At 42.9% G+C, this 21521-nt stretch overlaps 1 protein-coding gene across 3 annotated transcripts in view; it reads right to left on the minus strand.

Annotated features, from left to right (window-relative positions):
- The window catches only part of LOC124038159 (cytosolic carboxypeptidase 4), a 183397-nt gene extending 162078 nt beyond the window's left edge, over positions 1–21319 (minus strand). Inside the window, exons 1-4 of one of the 3 annotated variants that reach the window (XM_046353684.1) lie at positions 21130–21318; positions 5569–5639; positions 1129–1192; positions 821–967 (exon numbers count right to left, since the gene is read on the minus strand). In XM_046353684.1, the coding sequence (XP_046209640.1) occupies positions 821–967; positions 1129–1192; positions 5569–5639; positions 21130–21205 (358 nt within the window). In that variant the 5' untranslated portion in view covers positions 21206–21318. Of the gene's footprint in view, positions 1–820; positions 968–1128; positions 1193–5568; positions 5640–21129 lie in introns of all 3 variants that reach the window. The other 2 variants (XM_046353676.1, XM_046353694.1) reach the window with 2 other exon arrangements.
- Between the last annotated feature and the right edge of the window lie 202 nt (positions 21320–21521).

Below are 21521 nucleotides of genomic sequence, written 5' to 3' on the forward strand. Positions count from 1 at the left end.
AAGCTTGGCTTTTACTGGAATGCAGGTGAGACCAATAAAACTATATGTGCTGTTTAGCAGTAACATCATGAAGCAGGTGTGAAAGTAAAGAGTTGTGGGATCTAATTCAAGTAGTTATACAACCACATTGATCGATTATATTGCACAGCACCATATAAATTGACCATTGCTTCTCATTCTTGTCAAAATAGCTTGAGACCAAAATGGGTTTTTAGAAACCAGCTGATGCTGTTGATACCGGTTACCATAAATCCTTCATTAGCTTGGGTGACAATGAACATTGCAATGTATATGAATGGAGAAAGCTTCTCCTACTCATACAAGTGGCCACATGCCACTAGTGACGATATGAAGGTATGCATCCATGTCAGTGAAGCTTTGTCAGATAATGGATAATGACATCCAAATGACACCCTATTCCCTATACAGTGACTAACAGAGCCCTGTTCAGGGAATAGCTAGTGCCATTTGGGATGCATCCAGATGCAGGCTCAGATGGACCTGTCGGCCTTTCTATTAAAAGCTGATGGACACCTCGCCCAAGGAGGAGAAAGCCATGATATCGCCATTATTTGATGTGGACTAACTTCCTGTTGACATTCTAAGACGGTAACTAAGAAAATCATCAAGCTACCCACTGTGTTGAAAGGTCGAGATCTACAGACCGTTTCACAACCTCTTACGACAACATGCAGTATAACTGAGACAAATAGCCATGTACTTTCATGACAACCGCTAAATAATGACATCTCCAAATATTGTATCACTTCACGTTCTTCTAAACTATATTTCCACTCCGATCTGTCAGTTGGAGCCTCACCTCTGTGTCCGACCTTGGCCAGGAGGTGCAGCAGGGGGAGGAGGATGGTGAAGTTGGGGGAGATGGTCCTGGCTGTGGTCACCAGGGCGTTTAGGAGGGCCTCGCTGCCCCCCTTCGAGATCATGTAGGTGATCCGTCTGTCTGTGCCTGGAACACACACACACAGACACACGACACACACATTGACACACACACACAACTAAACCAACGAAGGGTAGTAGACTGTAGCTCTCTTGGGAGAGTAGACGTACCGTAGCATTTTATCTGCATGGAATTACTATGAATCTGAATCAACAACAGAGACTCACCAGCTGAAAGCAGCTCATCCAGCACATTGAGGATATTGAGGGTGCTCTCAATGTCCCCTGCATTCTGTGGGGAGAAGAGATCAACACTATGTCAAAACCTCAGCCAGACTGCTGCTGTTGTTTTCTGTAGTGTTGGCTGTAGAGTGGCAACTCGAACGAGAGAACTGTCATTGGCATTGTTGTTGTATTTAACTATGTGACCATGCTCTCGACTGGCAACGCAAATGCATTTCCCAAGACCCAGCTGGGGAGCTTTGACTCAGACGTCTAATTTTGAGGATGAATTAGGTGGTGAGATCACTTAGGTCACAACAACACAGCGTGGGTCCCAAATACTGCAGCAGGCCCAGGTGCAGGAAACCGAATGCCCCAGGCCCAGCAGGGGCTGTGGTGCTGTGTTTAAAAGCAGCAGCAGATGACAGCCTTTCTGTATGGGGGGCACTAATCCCCAGAGAGAAGTCCCACATCGCACCCTTTCATTATATAGTGCACTACTATGGGCCCTGGTAGTGCACTACATAGGGAATAAGGTGTAATTTGGTATCTCTGTAGACAGACGGCACCTAAACAGGCATGGTGATGAGGTGCGGATGGATCACCTACACGATTCAGGCCCAGACTTTGACATTTATAGCTGAGAGAATTCCTGTATGATAACAGGCAGGGAAAATATCGGCCTATACCGTATGTGCTGAGAAGGGCTAACTTTGTTAGACAGGTGGCAGCAATATTATTTGATTGGGATGATTTTACATATGGAAAGGGATAAGGTGGAAGCTGCAGACTCAAAGCTTAATAGTTGACGAGGTGCCGACTGACGGACCACACGGTAAACTGGAAAAATCTAAGAACCGTAAAGAAGGCTGAAACGCTGGTTCTTCAATAAACCACTGGGAGAGAGATACGCAAAGGAAGACATTATTGAAGGATTGTACAGTATGTATGCACCGCTTTAAAAGTACAGAACCGAAAGAAATGAAAACAAATCACGTAAGTTAAATATTTCATAAAATAAACACTGCGAGTACAGCATTTCTGACAAACTACAAGGGAAAACAATAACAGAACACATGAAATGATCTAGGGAAACTACTACAATGACCTTGACATTTAACAGTGCAGAAGATAGATTCTCTGTTGGCCTTTCTGCGTGCATACTCTACGACAGGTGTTGTCACAGAGGGAATAAGAGACAGGACCCAACACCCAACAGAGGTGATCTATTACAGCTGAGCTGACATAAGGTGTAGCTGTGCAGAACCATGTCTTTCTGTCACATGCACTTCAGAAGACCTTAGAATTGATGGTTGGTGGCCATTGGTTTCATTAAGAACTACTGACATTGGCATACTGTTACTCTCCATGTCTCTATTACATCAGATCAGACAATTATTTGTTTTACCTTTATTTAACTAGGCAAGTCAGTTAAGAACAAATAATTCTTATTTACAATGATGGCCTACCCTAGCCAAACCCTAACCCAGACAACACTGAGCCACCCTATGGGACTCCCGATCACCACCGGTTGTGATTCAGCCTGGAATTAAACAAGGGTCTGTAGTGATGCCTTTAGCATTGAGATGCAGTGTTTCACCTGTCTTTGTGCTTGTCTCCACCCCCCTCCAGGTGTTACCCATCTTCCCTTTTATCCCCTGTGTATATATACCTGTGTTCTCTGTCTGTTTGTTGCCAGTTCGTCTTGATCATTCAAGCTTACCAGCGGTTTCCTGTCAGGTCCTATTTTTTCCCAGCCTTTCTTTGCTGGTCCTCCCGGTTTTGACCTTTGCCTGTCCTGACCCTGTACCGGCCCACCTGACCCGGAGCCTGCCTGCCGTCCTGTACCTTTGCTCCACCTCTGGATTACTGACCCTGCCGGTCCCTGACCCTGAGCCTGCCGTCCTGTACCTCTGCCTACCCTGGATTTTCGACCCCTGCCTTCCTTGACCTGTCTTTGTATTCCCCTGTTTGCTACAATAAACAGTGCTACTTTGACAGTCTGCATCTGGGTCTTACCTTGATCCTTGATACTCTTACTGAACAAAAATATAAACACAACATGTAAAGTGTTGGTCCCATGTTTTATGAGCTGAAATAAAAGATCCCAGAAATATTTCATACTGTACAAACAAAAAGCTTATTTCTCTCACATTTTGTGCACAAATTTGTTTACATCCCTGCAAGTGAGCATTTCTCCTTTGCCAAGATAATCCGTCCACCTGACAGGTGTGGCATATCAGGAAGCTGATTAAGCAGCATGATCATTACACAGGTGCACCTTGTGCTGGGGACAATAAAAGACCACTCTAAAATGTGAAGTTTTGTCACACAACACAATGCCACAGATGCCTCAGGTTTTGAGGGAGTGTGCAATTGGCATGCTGACTGCAGGAATGTCCACCAGAGCTGTTGCCAGCTGATGAAACTGAGTATTTCTGTCTGTAATAAAGCCCTTTTGTTGGGAAAAACTCATTCTGATTGGCTGGGCCTGGCTCCCTAGTGGGTGGGCCTATGCCCTCCCAGGACCACTCATGGCTGCACCCTTGCCCTGTCATGTGAAATCCATAGATTAGGGACTAATGTATTTATTACAATTGACCTTATATGAACTGTAACTCAGTAAAGTCATTGAAATTGTTGCATGTTGCGTTTATATTTTTGTTCAGTATATGACATGAATATATTAATTACTGGTACTAGCAATACAGGCACCAACAGCCGCACACCAAGGCCAGTGTATTTGTGAGACTAGCCACTTAATGATAACAGTTGGCGACTGCTACTTTGTGGGGGGCGACACTTTGTCTTCGGCTAAGCATTGAAATTAATGGTGTTGTCAGTGTGCTCTATCATAATTCATTATCAGATCAGGATACATGGCTGGGAAGTGGATCAGAAATCAAATGAATATTTATTACTCAAATTAAGAGAGAACCTACTGTCTACTTTGGTCAAAATTAAAATACTGTTTCTTCCAAAAAGCATGGTAAAAATTGTAATATTCAAAAAATGCAAAGTTGTCCATTTTTATATAAGAATACAAAGTTGTTTATGTTTATGTTGTTTATGTGTTGTTTACATTTGAAATACAGTTGGTTATAACGAAATTCTATTTTCATACTATTTTCTCATTTCATACTGTTTTACTGCAAATACACAACAAGCGTGAAGGCCAAAACATATAACAGCTTTGACATAATATGTAAAAATGTAATTACTTACAAACTCGTGGGGGAAAAAACGAATAGTCTACCAACATGCTTGACAACTGTGGTTCAACAGAACCAAATGCATCAACAAAATGCACCAACAACATAACATTATGAAACTGGTTTTAAATGTGGATCCTGACAACCGCAGTACAGAGGGATCAGCTGCATTCACTGGGCTGTACATAATATCTCACACACCATCCGTTCTATATTGTAATCCTCTGCTCCTCTCCCACCAGAACAGCTACAGTATAGCTAGCTATCCCCACTGACATCTGCCCGCCAGCCTTCTGCCGGCCTTCATACAGCTGGTCATGCATTTCACTTCACAAGCTTTTTCATACACAAGTTAATGTCATGTAAACTGCACAAACTGATTTATCAACTAGTTTAGCTACTTTAAATAAAGTGGGCACACACCAATATTGGAAAATATTTTTCACCATTTATTTAATTCCGTTAGGAGTGTATAAATTACAGTATTCTCGACACTGACTAAGAGTACACTAAAATACTACGACTATACAATATACTAACATTTAAATGGAAATGTGTTTACCATCTCATAAAAATGATTTGAACACAATCTAAATTGAAACTTACATTTCTAGAAGCTACACAGTAAGCTACATTATTAGCTGTCTGTGTAATACTAGAGTGATCTATGCCCGGTGCTAATTTGTACGAACAGTAGCTGTTTGGCGAGTGAAAGTTGTGAACATGTTTCCAGGTAATAGTTTCTGGGTATTGATGCTTATGATCACCATTCTGAGACCTTGGAACTAAAAGGTTCTATCTGCAAAAATAGAATTCTGAGATAATTGATTGGCCTTAAAGTTCCCGAACCCTCACTGGTTTGAATGGTGTCAGTGATTTGTATTTAGTATTCTTTTGAACTTAACAACATGAATTGGGGTGTTTAGAGTACTATATACAGTAGGTAGAGAACATTGAACAGAACAAGGCTATGTCAATAACTACATTTTGACAAAACTGCAGAAAGAACCTTATAGTCCCAAGCTCTCCATTTATCTTCCTCTTTCAGCTCTACGGAGAAAGTGCGTGTTGCTAGCCTAGCGTCCCTTTCCCGTCAGTCAGCAGATCCCCTGCCCACTTTATTTGGAGCGTTCCACTTTAGACTGCCATATCAGCGAACGTGAGCAAACAGAGACACGGTCACACAACGTGACAGGCGCACACATACACAGTCCCAGACCCAGTGTGTTCCTACCTGCAGAGTAGACAGGAGAACCTCTAGTCCGCTGGAGCTGCCGGGGGCTGACATGCTGGCCCGTACTCGCTCTGAAGGTACACAGGGGAAACAGAAAGGAAGATCAGGCTAGAATCAAGCTCACCTCACACATACACACAGACCCAGCCAAGGAGACTAGCAGCAGTAGCAGCGACACACAGTCTCCTTGTGGCTTAATTTAACAAGGAAGCCTAGTGGAGCTGTGAGAGAGGGGCGTTCAGCTGCAGGCTGAAACTCTATCTCCACGGATAAATCCCTGTGCTCCATTTGTTGCTGGACGTTGAGAGGACTTTCCTATAAAAAAGGCCTGACAAGACTCAGGGATTAAACGGAGCCCTGCATTCCACAGGAGGCCGCCCTAGTTTCGGAAAACACACAGGGGCTAGAGAGAGGAGTGTGTGTGTAGTTAGGACGTTTGGGTGGAGGGGGAGCTTGACCAGACAAATGGGAAACAAAACAACTGGAAACAACTGTCTATCATCCATGTTAATAGTTAGTGTTTCGTCAGATGCATTTAAAAACTTTCAGGATGTTGGTTAGTAACTATAGACTACCACAGAGTCATAATACCCATAAAACCTGGCGGTCTAACAGGGAAATGGTTCCAATCGTTTTTCCACCATTAACATTTCCCATAAGGGATTTTAGAAACACTTCAACTAAGGGCTGTGTTTCGTGTAGGCATGGTGTTTTGATAACCATGTAAATCTCTCTCGTACAAGGTGACTTTTATCAACATATTCGGCTGTATTGATGCCTCAAAAAAACGAAATACTAATTAACTGCTAATGTGGCTATCATAAAAAACTACAAATGCCATGATGATCTGGACGAGACTACTAAATCGAGGCAAATGTAAGAATTTCTGGATTAATTATCTAATGTTAGCTAAATGTAGTAATGCATAAATTAGCTACATTTCATGAAATGGAACATTCTGTAAACTGACCTGTGCACGTTTTAAATTGACCCGATACCTGTTAGCAAAGTTGTCAAATAGAGATGACGTGCATGAGCTTGCAGAGATTGCAGTTTTCCATGATGTCTACTTTGATGCAAATGAGTATTTTTGAATCTGAGAGAGCTGAATATATTGATAAAAGTCACTTTGTCCGAGAGAGATTTATTTCCCTGCCTGACCGCTAGGTTTTATGGGTATTATGACACCTCCACTGTGGGGCTCTATTGAAGCTAACATGAATGACACAATGAGAACATGAAAGACATTACACCTACCCTTTCACTTTGAAACTATGGTAAAAGTGTCCGTTTTGTTTCCCATTTTGCAACACTAATGAACAATAGGTCACACACATCCAGTGGTAACAACTATTTAATAAACAGCCACACAACCAACACATTAAGGTTTAATAGGAGATACAAACGCCACACGGTATTTAACTGCTTATAATGCTTAGTCTATTCACACTTACAGGGGATACATGTCTCACATGCATAGTGGCATTTCAAATCTTCCACAGGCAAAGTGTGATTGGCGTCGGATTATTTGTGTTTGGGAAATATTATGTAGTGTGAATGGCGTCATGGGGATAGAGTGGTCGAGCTAACCACAGCAAACAACAAGGACACATTACAGTAGCAGATAGTTTATTAAACAAACCATTTGCTTAAATTGGAGATAGTTGTTAGGTAAGGGAAATCAACAATGAAGGAAAATTCCTCAATATTGTTTTCCATTGCTGTGTTAGATGAATTCATTTTTACCTGATTCAAATTTGATCTGCTGGTGTCAACCTATTTATGATTATCCACATAATGCAAGTTCTCTGCATACCTAACTCTTTAACAGAAATGTGTGTGACACATACAGTGACATACAGAAAAAGACTGAGAACTTTCTGCTTTAAGAAACGTTGCAAGCAACACATTCAGTGTTAAATGCTGTTCCACAAGTGAGCCAACATAGCCGACAGGGCCAGCAGGGCCCTCGGTGAAGATACTGTTACGAAAGCCCAAGCTGGACACGTTCTCATGAGAACGATCATACAAAGGTGAAGTGTCCTTGCTTTTGAAAACTGATACTCTTCTTCTTCAGGTTTCCCTTACGTTTACAGTGGTTGGGATTGACACGTCTTTGGCTCAAGCCCTTGTGAAGAGGGCAGCGTCTGGGTAGAACGAGGGGAGGGGAGCGACAATGGAGCCAATAAGGCAAACTCAAGCGCAGTTGGTGGGCTGACAGAAAAATCATCGCCTCAAATTGTACACACTGGCTTCTTCTAAAAGAAAAACTCCCTTTAAAGGCCCACAGGAAGAGAATTCTTCCCCTATGACATTGGCCATCCTCCCCAAGCCCTGGATCATCTTTATAGAGCTCATTAAAATGTCATATAACGATGGTGTTTCATCAAATCATATGACAACACTGTAATGGGTCCTATTCCTCCTCAAAACCCCATCAGTGTATGGCTATGGAGAACAGAGTGAGTATGTATGAGATGAGCTATTTTTACCGTGTGGATTCGAGAAAGGATGGACAGGAGAGGCTGTAAATTATGAGCGATGACAGCAGGGTATGTCAAGAGGAACTTTCTGGCACTAACGGATGAATGGAACATGGTGTTCGCTCTGAAGGAATATATGCAATGCTGAGGATAATAATGATCTGCTGTTAGTTTAGGGAAACCCACTCACCAGTTCTAGGACACAAACACAACCAGAACAGAACCGTAAACAAGGCCGGTTCTAGGGGGTTCAGGGTTGGGCATTGCCCACCCAAAATGTCATGTTGCAGTAAACAAGCAGGAAACAGACAAAAAAATGTCTGACTGCCCACAAGGATTTATCATCTTAGAGCCGGCCCTGACTGTAAATTATGCAATGTGACACAACGAGCGGCACGTAAACTTTCAAACGTACTATCATGTCACCATCTTCACTCTCTCTCTCTACCTTTCAGTAACCCGGTTTTCACATTTGCTGTGTTATTGAGTGTTGAGAGAGGTCTTAGAGCATAGTATTTAGCCTTTATTGAGTATAAGGCCTTTGATACTTTGAGATATCTAACAACCCATATGGTGATTCTTCACGAAACCAGGACTAAAAAGGACCATGATTGGTCCATAGAATGGTCCATAGAATGAAGGATTGCTGACCTATACTTGATATTTGTATCTAAAATCATAATTAGGAAATATTTAATTGAAGTTAGAATATTTCTGACATTCTGGCATTACCCCGGCCTCCTTCAAGACTTCATAATGTTTCCTATGTACTGTATGTGCTACAAAGTAAGTATTGGTGTCATATGAAGCTTGCTCTGTAACATGAGTAATATGTCAATTTCACTAACAATTTTCTTACATTCATTTCTGAATATGGACAAATCTAAATAGGAATCCCCCCATAGGCCTACCGTTGATGTGTCATTGGAGAGCACACAAAGAATCAACTGTTTAATCAACTGCTATTATCTCAGTTGTTTGACTGGCTTTAGAATAGTTTTTCTATGACCACTGTAACATTGAAGGTCAACCTCTACGTCCAGACTTGATTTTTTTTCAGAGCTACTGTCACAACCACTACAGTACACAGCACAGTCATGATCTCCTAGAAGACATCGTCCAGACAGACCGATGTCTAGGGAAACAAGGTGATGTGTGCTCTGATAGAGGTGACCGAGATCCAACTCAAGGCTAGAGGATGTGTACGGTGCTGGCTGATAAAACAGGGAGGCTTAGCTTACCCATCCTCACCAAAGATGAGTCACGAATGGCTAAGATGTTCTATAACGCCATATGGATTTCAGCTGTTCATCAGAGGGTACATTTCCTTAGATGTTGCTTGTTATTGAGCTAAAATAAGACTCGAACCAATGATGTCAGTCATTATGGTCAATGTTTAATAGTCTTTGATGGACCACTTTGAATTTGGATTGGCATTAGATATCAATAGAATAAATCAGAGTCTAAAAACCTGTTGTTAGCATGTCAAACCTTATGATAATGTGCTGAAGAGTGGCTCTTCTGGGTTTACAGTTTTTTTCTATAAACAGAACTTTAGCTGCTTAACTTAGGAAATTAATACGAATTGATGGAAATTATCAAACTGTGGACAGGTAGTATTTATAGTATTTCAGGAGGCGTATAAACTTTCATATCCATTTTCTATTTAAAAGACATGTCATGTCTTGGGAACACTTTGCATAGTTTCACAGTGGGGGGCTTGGAATGCTCGTATGGCTTGCCCATATGGTCCCTATTGTACATGGAACAAAAATATAAATGCAACATGCAACAATTTCAAAGATGATTAGGCCCTAATATGAATCTGTTGGTCACAGATACCTTTAAAAAAAGTAGAGGCATAGATCAGAAAACCAGTCACTCCTCTTTCACAGAGTTCACATAGAGTTGATCAGGTTGTTGATTGTGGCCACTGGAATTGTGTCCCACTCCTCATCAATGGCTATGCGAAGTTGTTGGATATTTGTGGGAACTGGAACACGCTTTCATGCGTGTTGATCCAGAGCATCCCACACATGCTCAATGGGTGACATGTCTGAGAAAGTTTCAGCTTCCAGGAATTGTGTACAGATCCTTGCGATATGAGACCATGCATTATCATGCTGAAACATTAGGCGATGGCGGTGGGTGAATGGCAATGTGCATTAGAATCTCATCACGGTATCGATAAAATGCAATTGTGTTCGTTGTCCATAGCTTATGCCTGCCCATACCATAACCCATAGCATGGCCTTTTATTGTCCCCAGCACAAGGTGCACCTGTGTAATGATCATGCTGTTTAATCAGCTTATTGATATGCCACGGCTGTCAGGTGGATGGATTAATTTGGCAAAGGAGAAATGCTCATGAACAGGAATGTAAACAAATTTGTGCACAACATTTGAGAGAAATAGGCTTTTTGTGCGTATGGAACATTTCTGGGATTGTTTACTTCAGCTCATGAAACATGGGACCAACACTTTACATGTGGCGTTTATATTTTTGTTCAGTATTGAAATTGCGTATGGTGCACGCAGCCCGATCTAAACACTAGAGGCCAGTATACCTTTCCTTGCTTAATCAAGTCATGGGGGTAATAAACTGTTCATGCTATAGAAGTGTTGTGTACAGATTATACCAACTTTGTTATTATCCAACATGGGCAACTTGGGATGTAGTTGTTTTGTAAGTGTCTTCATGTGTGTACACCAAAATAAACATTGTGTACTGTGAGGGACCACCTGTCAGAGAGCTCTGTTCAAAGTGGGTGCTGATAGCAATATCTGTGGAATAATGTTTGCAGAACTACAGCGATTATATTGTTAACAACACAGATTTTACAAGCCTCACAATTTGGACACTTAAATAAGTATGAGTATTTCTGTCATCATAAGAGAGTTTCAATTTAACATTTGATGAAGTCCTAGTCAATCTGACTGGCTCATTACCCAGCTGATAAAAGTTGTACAGATTGTAAAACTATCCGTAAAAGGCATTTTGCTCTGATAAAACAGACAAGGCAAATGACTGTGTTAATACAATTAGGTTTAGTGAAAATACAGTTTACTGAGCCTAGTGAGGATGAGTGATTCCACGGTTGGGAATTCACTTCCCTGCAGAGTAGTGGACTATGCAGAGACATGCCTGATCTTGCTGGGGTCGGCTGGGTTGGGTATACAGCTCCCCCACCACCTCCTGCATTAACCCCCTTTTACACTCGTCCCAAAGACAACGGATACCCCACAACACCCCCCTACTTCTTTTGAACCATTCAACTATCCAACCAAAGATAGCGCCCTAAATCCAACGTGCTGTTGACCTGCTGCTGAGGGGACGGAGATCATTATTCACACACCTAAAATACTCTCTCCGCTATGCTAAGCCACATCCATGTGTTGACGGTCTTCAGAGACCAATCCCAACTGCCTGTTGGACCTGTAGCAGGGTGCTCAGCAGACAAACTCAGACAGACTGGTATCCTTGGGCAAAATAGAATGGGTTGAATGATGTCAGGTTGGGATTACCACTGTGAATTTAATGGGGATGCAAAGGGCACTGTGAAGTTCATGGGCTAAAGAGTTGGCCGTGGGCAGGTGGGTGACAGTGAGGATTAAGGTGGCAAAGGGAACCAGCAGAGAGAGCCAAGGCTCCACAGACCACAAGGGGTCAGGCTGAAGGACAGGACACATGGCTTGATTTCATCCCCCACCCCACCAAAAAATAAAAAATAGAAGCACCCTGTGTTTAGACTTTCTCTCTCCTCTGTTGTTGTCTAGTCAAAGTGCTATGATCCCTACAGGCAATACAGTCTCGATACAACTCTACTGTACATAAAACACTTCCTATACTGTAAATAGAATCCATTCATCTTAATATAGCATATTCAATAACCAAATAACATTTTTTGAAGTATTATCTAGCTGTAAGTTTTTTTAAACATAAACAGTTAACACAACAGCAAATAATGCAATAGAGAGTTCATATTCCTTTCTACTGTATAGTGAAAGGTGCAGGGACGTAACCTTGCTAGCCATTGACTTGCAAATGCAGCAATAAATCAGAAATAACTTAATGAATGCAAACAGATGGAAAATAAATGAGCCACTGCCTAACGCCAAATGAGCCAGAGAAGAGGGTGTTTTGCGTGTTTGTATATGTGTCTGTGTCTGTGTCTGTGTGTGTGTGTGTGTGTGTGTGTGTGTGTGTGTGTGTGTGTGTGTGTGTGTGTGTGTGTGTGTGTGTGTGTGTGTGTGTGTGTGTGTGTGTGTGTGTGTGTGTGTGTGTGTGTGTGTGTGTGTGTGTGTGTGTGTGTGTGTGTGTGTGTGTGTGTGTGTGCTCGCGCGCAGGTGTTTTAAGTGTATAGCCTATATGTGCTTGATGTATAGGCCTCCTGTACGTGTTGGTGGTGTCAGAATGGAGACGCCAGTTGGGTGGAGAAGTCCACCATGTTTCACCCTGACCCTCCTCCTGACGACACAGTCCAGGCTGGCAGGGAGATGAAACTGGCCGGAGATGGAACCAGAGAGGAGAGCAGCCAGCTGCTAGGACCAGATATAACCTTATTACACTGCAGCCTTCAGAGTATGGACCAGGTACACTTTTTCTCACGTCAAGGGGACCAAAGAGGCCATATCTACAATGAACCTGTATGTGTCACGTCCTGACCTTAGGTCCTTTTTTATGTCTCTGTTCAGTTTGATCAGGGCGTGAGTTGGGGTGGGCATTCAAGGTTTTTGTTCTAGGTTTTGTATTTCTGCTTTTGGCCTGGTATGGTTCCCAATCAGAGGCAGCTGTCAATCGTTGTCTCTGATTGAGAACCATACTTAGGTAGCCTGTGTTCCCACTATGATTTGTGGGTAGTTGTTTTCTGTTTTGTGTATTCACCTGACAGAACTGTTTCGTTTCTTCCTTTCACTTTGTTATTTTGTTTTGTGTGTTCAGTCTAATAAATGAACATGGACACTTACCACTCTGCATATTGGTCCGATCCTTCCTACTCCTCTTCAGAAGAGGAGGAGAATCGTCACAGAATCACCCACCAAAAAAGGACCAAGTAGCGTGGTAACCTGGAGCAGAGGGTTCTGGACTCCTGGACTTGGGAGGAGATTTTGGACGGTAATGGACCCTGGGGAATATCGTAGCATTATGAGGAGTTAGCACGGCAGCGCAACAGGGACGAGAGGCAGCCCCAAAAATGTCTTGGGGGGTGGCACACGGGGAGTGTGGCTAAGTCAGGTAGGAGACCTGAGCCAACTCCCCGTGCTTACCGTGGCGAGAAGTGGACCGGGCAGGCACCGTGTTATGCCGTGAGGCGCACGGTGTCCCCGGCGTGCAGGCATAGCCCGGTGCGCTACATCGCAGCTCCTCGTATCGGCCGGGCTAGAGTGGGCATCGAGCCAGGAGCAATGAAGCAGGCTCAGCGCATCTGGTCTCCAGTGCGTCTCCTCGGCCCGGGTTATATGGCACCAGCCCTGCGCACGGTGTCCCCGGTTCGCCAGCACAGACCAGTGCGGTCTTTTCCACCCTGCCGCACTTGCCGGGCTACAGGGAGTATCCAGCCAGGACAGGTTGTGCAGGCTCGGAGCTCGAGACCTCAAGTGCGCCTCCACGGTCTGGTCCATCCGGTGCCCCCTCCACGCACCAGGCCTCCTGTGGCAGCCCCATGCACCAGGCTGTCTCTTCATCTCCTCCCTCCAGGTGCTCCCTCCTGTCCAGCGCTTCCAGAGTCTCCCTCCTGTCCAGCTCTTCCAGAGTCTCCCTCCTGTCCAGCGCTTCCAGAGTCTCCCTCCTGTCCAACGCTTCCAGATGCTCCCTACTGTCCAGCGCTTCCAGAGTCTCCCTCCTGTCCGGAGCTACCAGAGCCTCCCTCCTGTCCGGAGCTGCCAGAATCTCCCGTCTATTCGGGGTCCGCTGCAAGGGTCCCCAGTCCGAGGTCAGCTGTGAGGTTCGCCGCTCCAAAGGCACCACTTAAGTGGGCCAAGACTATGGTGGAGTGGGGTCCATGTCCCGTGCCAGAGCCGCCACCGCGGACAGATACCTACCCAGACCCTCCCTTATGGGGTTAGGTTTTGCGGCCGGAGTCCGCACCTCTGGGGGGGGGGGGGTACTGTCACGTCCTGACCTTTGATCCTTTTTTATGTCTCGGTTAAGGTTTGGTCAGGGTGTGAGTTGGGGTGGGCATTCAAGGTTTTTGTTCTAGGGTTTGTATTTCTGCTTTTGGCCTGGTATGGTTCCCAATCAGAGGCAGCAGTCAATCGTTGTCTCTGATTGAGAACCATACTTAGGTAGCCTGTGTTCCCACTATGATTTGTGGGTAGTTGTTTTCTGTTTTGTGTATTCACCTGACAGAACTGTTTCGTTTCTTCCTATCATTTTGTTATTTTGTTTTGTGTTTTCAGTCTAATAAATTAACATGGACACTTACCACGCTGCATATTGGTCCGATCCTTCCTACTCCTCCTCAGACGACGAAGAGATTCATTACAGTATGCCTACAATGAACGTGAGGGGGGCTGTAATGAGAAGGCTGCACAGTGTAGCCTATGGGGTAACATACTGTATAATTAAAGTGAGGAAGCAGATTGAAATGAAGCTATTCTTTGCCAAATTACGTCTGATATTCGAAGGAAGACAATTACATTGAAAATAGACATGAGATAACAGGGGGATCCAACGAAAAGATAATCTGCTGTGATAGTGTCATAGAAACCTGGTACAGGACATTACACTAAATAAGTGGTGTGCTCTTATCCATGAAGTGTGTTCTTACGCCTTCTAAATCTAAGGGCATAATTTACCCATCAAGTCTTCAGATGTTTGAAAAAAAGAAAACATATTCAGCGTAGGAGACTATCTAACAGAATGGTAGTTTATGAAACAGAGTAAAAAGTGTACCTTTGCCCCAGTGTTAACTTATCGGTTACTGACACAGATCCAAAATAATTTGTTGTGTTAAGATTAAACATTATAGTCTGACAATTATTATTTGTTTTCTTTGCTACAGTGGGCAGACAATTTGTGGTCATGCATCAAATGGATGACCCGAACATTTCAAGAAAACATGAGAACTTTAAATGTAGACATCAAGATGTGCTCCGATAACAGTTTGGCCTGTGAAAAGTGCGAATGAAATTTGTCTTTATCCCCCTTATACTAAAAGGACATTGAATACAGTCATCAAGTACTGTATATGCAGGCAATACAATATAATGGTTACATTAGTTGCATAGACGTTTTAGGGGCCCTAAGCAAGATTTGGTTGGGCCCCCCCCCCCCCACATTGTGGGCAAAACATTTTAGTGGCCCTGCTATTGGCAGCAGAGAGAAAAATGTACAGCTTTTAAGTAAATGTTCTGCAAATCTACACATTTTGCCATGGGGTGTAGAGAAAATGTTGCTGTTTTAAAGCACATTTTCTGCAATTCAAAAACCAAAAATTGGGGGTTGGGGGGGTGAGAGAAAAGCGTGCACATTTCTTGCAGTTCTACACATTTTACCATTGGATGGAGAGAAGATTTTTCAGTTTTAAGTTTTAATTCCCTGCAGTTCTATACATTTTGCAATTACTTATGCCATCTTCATATGATATTAATTAATGGGGGCCCCTTGAGGTCAGGGCCACTTGGCATGTGCCTTGAGTGCCCAGTAAGTAATTTAGCCATGAGGTAAATTAGTCTAGCCAGCTTTCTAAAACTTTAAAAGGTTTAAATAGCTGGCTAGCTAACTTAGCTATCAATTGAGTGACTGAATGGCAGTGATTGACAAAACATGAGAAAAACTGCCGATCAAATCCGGCCAAGTGGCCGTGGGGCCCTAAGCAACCGCTTATGTTGCTTATGCATAGAAACGGTCCCTGATGAGCTGTAAAATTCAAACATGTAATAGACTGTAGAGCCAAGTTGTCCCTATAAAGCTTCATTCATGCCTCACAATAATATAATGTTGTCCAGCCAAAGTATGAAGCCTAATATTTAACATAATTTTGAGCCATGTAATAGTCGTAGCCCAGTTAGCGTTTTAGGATGCTAGTGTTCAGATAGTCCCTCTGCCCTCATTGCCTTCCGGTGTGTAGGTTGTCTCGTCATCTGAAAAGTTACGGTCTGAAAGGTTACACCATCTCCTGGGCTACTCCTTTTTTGCTGTGAAACACGTCTTGGTGGCCATTACATCCAATTGTCCCATTTCAACCATCATCGGTATACACTCTACAATAACAGCTAAGACTTAAATCACACTAATGTTTCTTAACGATGGACATAACACACTAAGGGCTCTATTTTTGGGTGGCGGTAAGGAGGTGCAAGTGTCAAACGCCGATAGTTTGCAATTTTGTTTGTAATTCCTTAAAAACCTGCACCGATATGCCAATTTCAATGTGCACAAATAGATATATTTAAGACCGTCCAAAAGCTGGTCTTAGCGATAACGCAGTTGGTTATGGTATTAGTAGTAGCTGCCTTGTGTACATTGCCAATGTATTATTAAAATATTACAAGCAGCAAAACACTCATTCACCTTTTTTTATTTCTTTTGAACGTTATTTTTATTTTTTCTGTGAAAGATTTGGACTCATTATGTGCAATACCCATTGCATGAAAGGTGTCAGTAACTGTAGGAAGCCTGCTAAGGAAAATTTAATTTTTAATGACTGCTTATTGTTTTTCGTTTATCACTTTGTCAAAAAGGATTCTTCCACTTACCTAACTGTCAAATCACAGGAATTCTGATAGCTGCCCCCGTGGTGCTGAATCCACTTCTAGGCTATATTTGCCTGTTTGTTTGTTTACCTTTTAAGTGGCAAAGTCGCTACTGGCCATGTCAATGGCGATGGTAGGCTACAGCTATATATATTTGGGGGCAGTAATGGTGAGTGGACATTCCCCTTTCTCTTTATATTGGATATTTTTCCAGCTCATGTGAAAAGTTTGGATGTGTGTAGACCATAAATACACAACTTGAAGCAACCACATATTTTGCCATTCTGATTGACCAGTGAGGGGTCAACACACCTTCAAATTGTTTTTACATCAAAACCCAGCACTTTCATGTTACCACCAGCTACTGCGCCCATAATTCTGGTTGTGACAATAGTAGACCCATCAACCTATAGCACTACTGCGCCCATAATTCTGGTTGTGACAATAGTAGACCCATCAACCTATAGCACTACTGCGCCCATAATTCTGGTTGTGACAATAGTAGACCCATCAACCTATAGCACTACTGCGCCCATAATTCTGGTTGTGACAATAGTAGACCCATCAACCTATAGCACTACTGACATAATTCTGGTTGTGACAATAGTAGACCCATCAACCTATAGCACTACTGCGCCCATAATTCTGGTTGTGACAATAGTAGACCCATCAACCTATAGCACTACTGCGCCCATAATTCTGGTTGTGACAATAGTAGACCCATCAACCTATAGCACTACTGCGCCCATAATTCTGGTTGTGACAATAGTAGACCCATCAACCTATAGCACTACTGTGCCCATAATTCTGGTTGTGACAATAGTAGACCCATCAACCTATAGCACTACTGCGCCCATAATTCTGGTTGTGACAATAGTAGACCCATCAACCTATAGCACTACTGCGCCCATAATTCTGGTTGTGACAATAGTAGACCCATCAACCTATAGCACTACTGCGCCCATAATTCTGGTTGTGACAATAGTAGACCCATCAACCTATAGCACTACTGCGCCCATAATTCTGGTTGTGACAATAGTAGACCCATCAACCTATAGCACTACTGCGCCCATAATTCTGGTTGTGACAATAGTAGACCCATCAACCTATAGCACTACTGCGCCCATAATTCTGGTTGTGACAATAGTAGACCCATCAACCTATAGCACTACTGCGCCCATAATTCTGGTTGTGACAATAGTAGACCCATCAACCTATAGCACTACTGCGCCCATAATTCTGGTTGTGACAATAGTAGACCCATCAACCTATAGCACTACTGCGCCCATAATTCTGGTTGTGACAATAGTAGACCCATCAACCTATAGCACTACTGCGCCCATAATTCTGGTTGTGACAATAGTAGACCCATCAACCTATAGCACTACTGCGCCCATAATTCTGGTTGTGACAATAGTAGACCCATCAACCTATAGCACTACTGCGCCCATAATTCTGGTTGTGACAATAGTAGACCCATCAACCTATAGCACTACTGCCAGTGCATAGAATTTGGTTTGTTAAAATAGACCCCTAAAAAGACAGGTGTCAAATCATAAATGATGTCCACTCCTAATACTCCTAAATCTAACCTACAACCTGAGTCTGAGATCTTGTAGGAATTTGCGCGGGGGGGTTGTGGCTGTAAACGTCAAATGACTGCTTACTGCTTCAGAAATTGCTGAAAGACGTCCTGTATGTTTAGTATTGGATGACTATAAAATAGGGGTTAAACATCCAGTTCCTCAGGTCAAAATGTCAACTGATGACAAGGTGACCAGATGGTAATTTCTTGTTTTGGCTCCAGCAGCTATATTTAGGTGGGAGATTGAAACCTAGTATGTCATAAAACAAAGCTGCGGACGAATGCCGTGGCATTATGGGAGCCTTGGCTTCATTAAGTTTCACTGGCTCTCTGACAGGTCCAATATCAGCGAATATCAACACCCCAAGATAACCCTACTAATATTTCAGAAGCAAGAAAGTAATTTGTCCCTTTAAAGCATTGTTTCCTTAGGTGACTAGTCCGTTGTTGAAAATAACTCAAGGAGGAGGAAGACGGTAAACTTGACCTTGAACTTCAGAGGGAAATTAGAAACCACCTCCAGGCTGTGGAGACAAATCATTCCTCACAGAAGCACGAGCCAGGGCTATTGGACCTATTAGACCACAGTTGCAAAAAAGCGCTGTCTCATTGCTAATCTGCAGAGCCACAACAGAGTGACATCTTTGTCCAGTTAAGGTGCATGAATTAGAGGTAACCTAAATCCTCGCTAATTAGCATCACAGGGTACACCAGGACTCAAATGGCTCATTCGCAGTGGGCTAGGATGGTGAGACCGAAGGTATCTTTCATCAAACAGATTCCTCTCAGAACGACACAGAGGGATAACTATGGCTCTGTGAATAAGTTGCTATTAATAAGAAACAATTTGACCCTGGAGTTGAATTACCCCCGCACTGGTGTTCAGCGTTGGTGACACACAAGTACTGCCTTTTGGCTTTTACACTAAAGCTACCTAAATCCCTCTGTGGCACAAGAACAACAGTCATGTATTCAAATGACTCACTACTCAGTCAAAGCTAAAATTACCACGCTACCAGTGCTATGCTCTAATCATGAAAAGATACATACCTAGAAGGTATCAAACCAATTTTCCCCTTCTCATATGGTTTTTGCAGTAGCAGCTTCAAGCAAAATACCAAAATGAATGTGAATTTAAAATTGAATTGCTGAGATAATTAAAAATCTCAAAACATGTCTGCTGTCAAGGCTAGATGCCATTTATGTCTTTCTAATATGAAATGAAGATATATTGAAGATTCAGTGTTAAGTTCAAGGTGTTTTACTGACAGACACACACAAACTCACACACACGCACAACTGAATGACTTCTTCTTGAGGAGGAGTTGCTACCATTTTATATATCTCTCATCCCTACAGCCTAGCGAATTAAGCAAGGTGACTGCCTGTCACAACAGAACTAAATTCTCTCCCTAATCCACACACATACATGGTCTATGAGTTATGACCTACACCTGTGGGACATGTAGTTCTTGGCATTTCTCTCTCTCTCTCCCCCACCCTCTCGCTCTGTTTCTCCCTGTCTCTGCTGAGTCACCTCTCTGCTGATATCTTTCTCTCTCTTGATCCCCACACAATATGTTCAACTGCTCCTAAACACTGTTTTAATATACTTGACTCATGCCGTATAACCTGGTATAACCTATTTGTCACTTTACAACACACAGTGTGGAAACAGATATAACCATCGAATATAACATTATCTGATAATGAAAGGGAAAACGCCATAGAAATGACTGGGTGGAAAGGACAAGTAAAGGGCATTTGTATAGCAATGCTTGTCATTGTCAGCTTGCTACTCAGGTGCATCTAAAAACGGAGCTCCCGGTGAAATGAGTTCACAGAAGCGAGTTCACTCCTTAATGCATGGGCCTGTAAAGACCCCAGACATGATGATATACCTTTCTATACATATCCAGTACACCGAAGCGAGCAAAATTGAGATTCTGTATATAGTCCCAAGTGTATCTCCTAATAGCAACACACCATGATACTGCTGTTGTGCTATCGTATTGGGTTCCACCAAAAGGTTAATCAAGTAGAAGGTGTTACATTAAATATTTCCAAGTAGGCCTAATAGCCGACACCATACTGTATATATACTGCAATGTATGTATCTGTTCCTATAGGTAACAGAAAGGATGTTGAAGCCCAACTTTGCTGCATTGGACATATCTTGGTATTAGCTTGGCGGATCCTGTACCATCCTGCACCTGCCTGCCTGCCTGCACCACCGTTATTCAGATGAAGCATTTGTAATGTGGCAGAAAGAAGGAAACATTTTTGTATTTTAACTTCAACACACAATATTAATTAGGTAATCAAATCTAATTGACAAGATTTTCATTGAAACTACTAGGCTAGATATCAGTAAGGTAAATATATTTTTGCAAGACCCGTGGTGGTTGTTCATTGTGGAGACAGAAGGGGGAGAGGCAATTGGATGCCGAGTAATAAAACTGAACTCATGCATTGAATTAGAATCACAGCCTCTAAAAAAGTAGCACGCAACACATTGTGAAATTCAAATCTATGATGGGATCCATGTTTGCTCTGATACTAAAAATAATCATGTCTCTGACATAAAAAAATAAGGTAACACTGTACAGTGTTAACAAAAAGGATATGCATGCAATATTATTGCATAAACCGAGAGCTTTGCATGTGTAAGTCAAGCCCTGACTCTCACCACTTCTCAATGAATGATTCGAGACCTGCGCCAAGTGAGGGATTTCAAAAGCACATTCAAGACATATCAAGGATGCATACTGTATCAAGGATGCATATCCTGCTTACCACTGGAGGAGTAGTTACCCAGCTCTTTCAGGGTTCCGTTCCAGGTAAAGTTACTGCATTTGCTGTAGTGGTGCATGGTTTGTGCTGTGTCTAACCCAGAAGGGGAATAAATGATACATGTACAAGGGGGGCTCGGTCAGCTCTCCTTCCTCTCACTACTGTCTGTCCTCTAAGTGTTTCTCAGGGGCAGCCCACCCGTTGAGCTCTGACTGGAGGAATGTGCCTGGCTGTGTTTTAAAACGCCCTTGTCCGTTAACTCTCCCATTGGACCTCTTGTGCGTCAAACAGTGACATGGATAAGTGAACTCTAGAGTGTAAATCACCCCAGCACTCCCTTGTCATCAAGATCAGCTTGTGGGCTCCAGGTTGTAGCACACTGCTACGGAGCCTCA

This window comes from Oncorhynchus gorbuscha, linkage group LG01, assembly GCF_021184085.1.
Source record: "Oncorhynchus gorbuscha isolate QuinsamMale2020 ecotype Even-year linkage group LG01, OgorEven_v1.0, whole genome shotgun sequence".
Classification (NCBI taxonomy): Eukaryota; Metazoa; Chordata; class Actinopteri; order Salmoniformes; family Salmonidae; genus Oncorhynchus; species Oncorhynchus gorbuscha.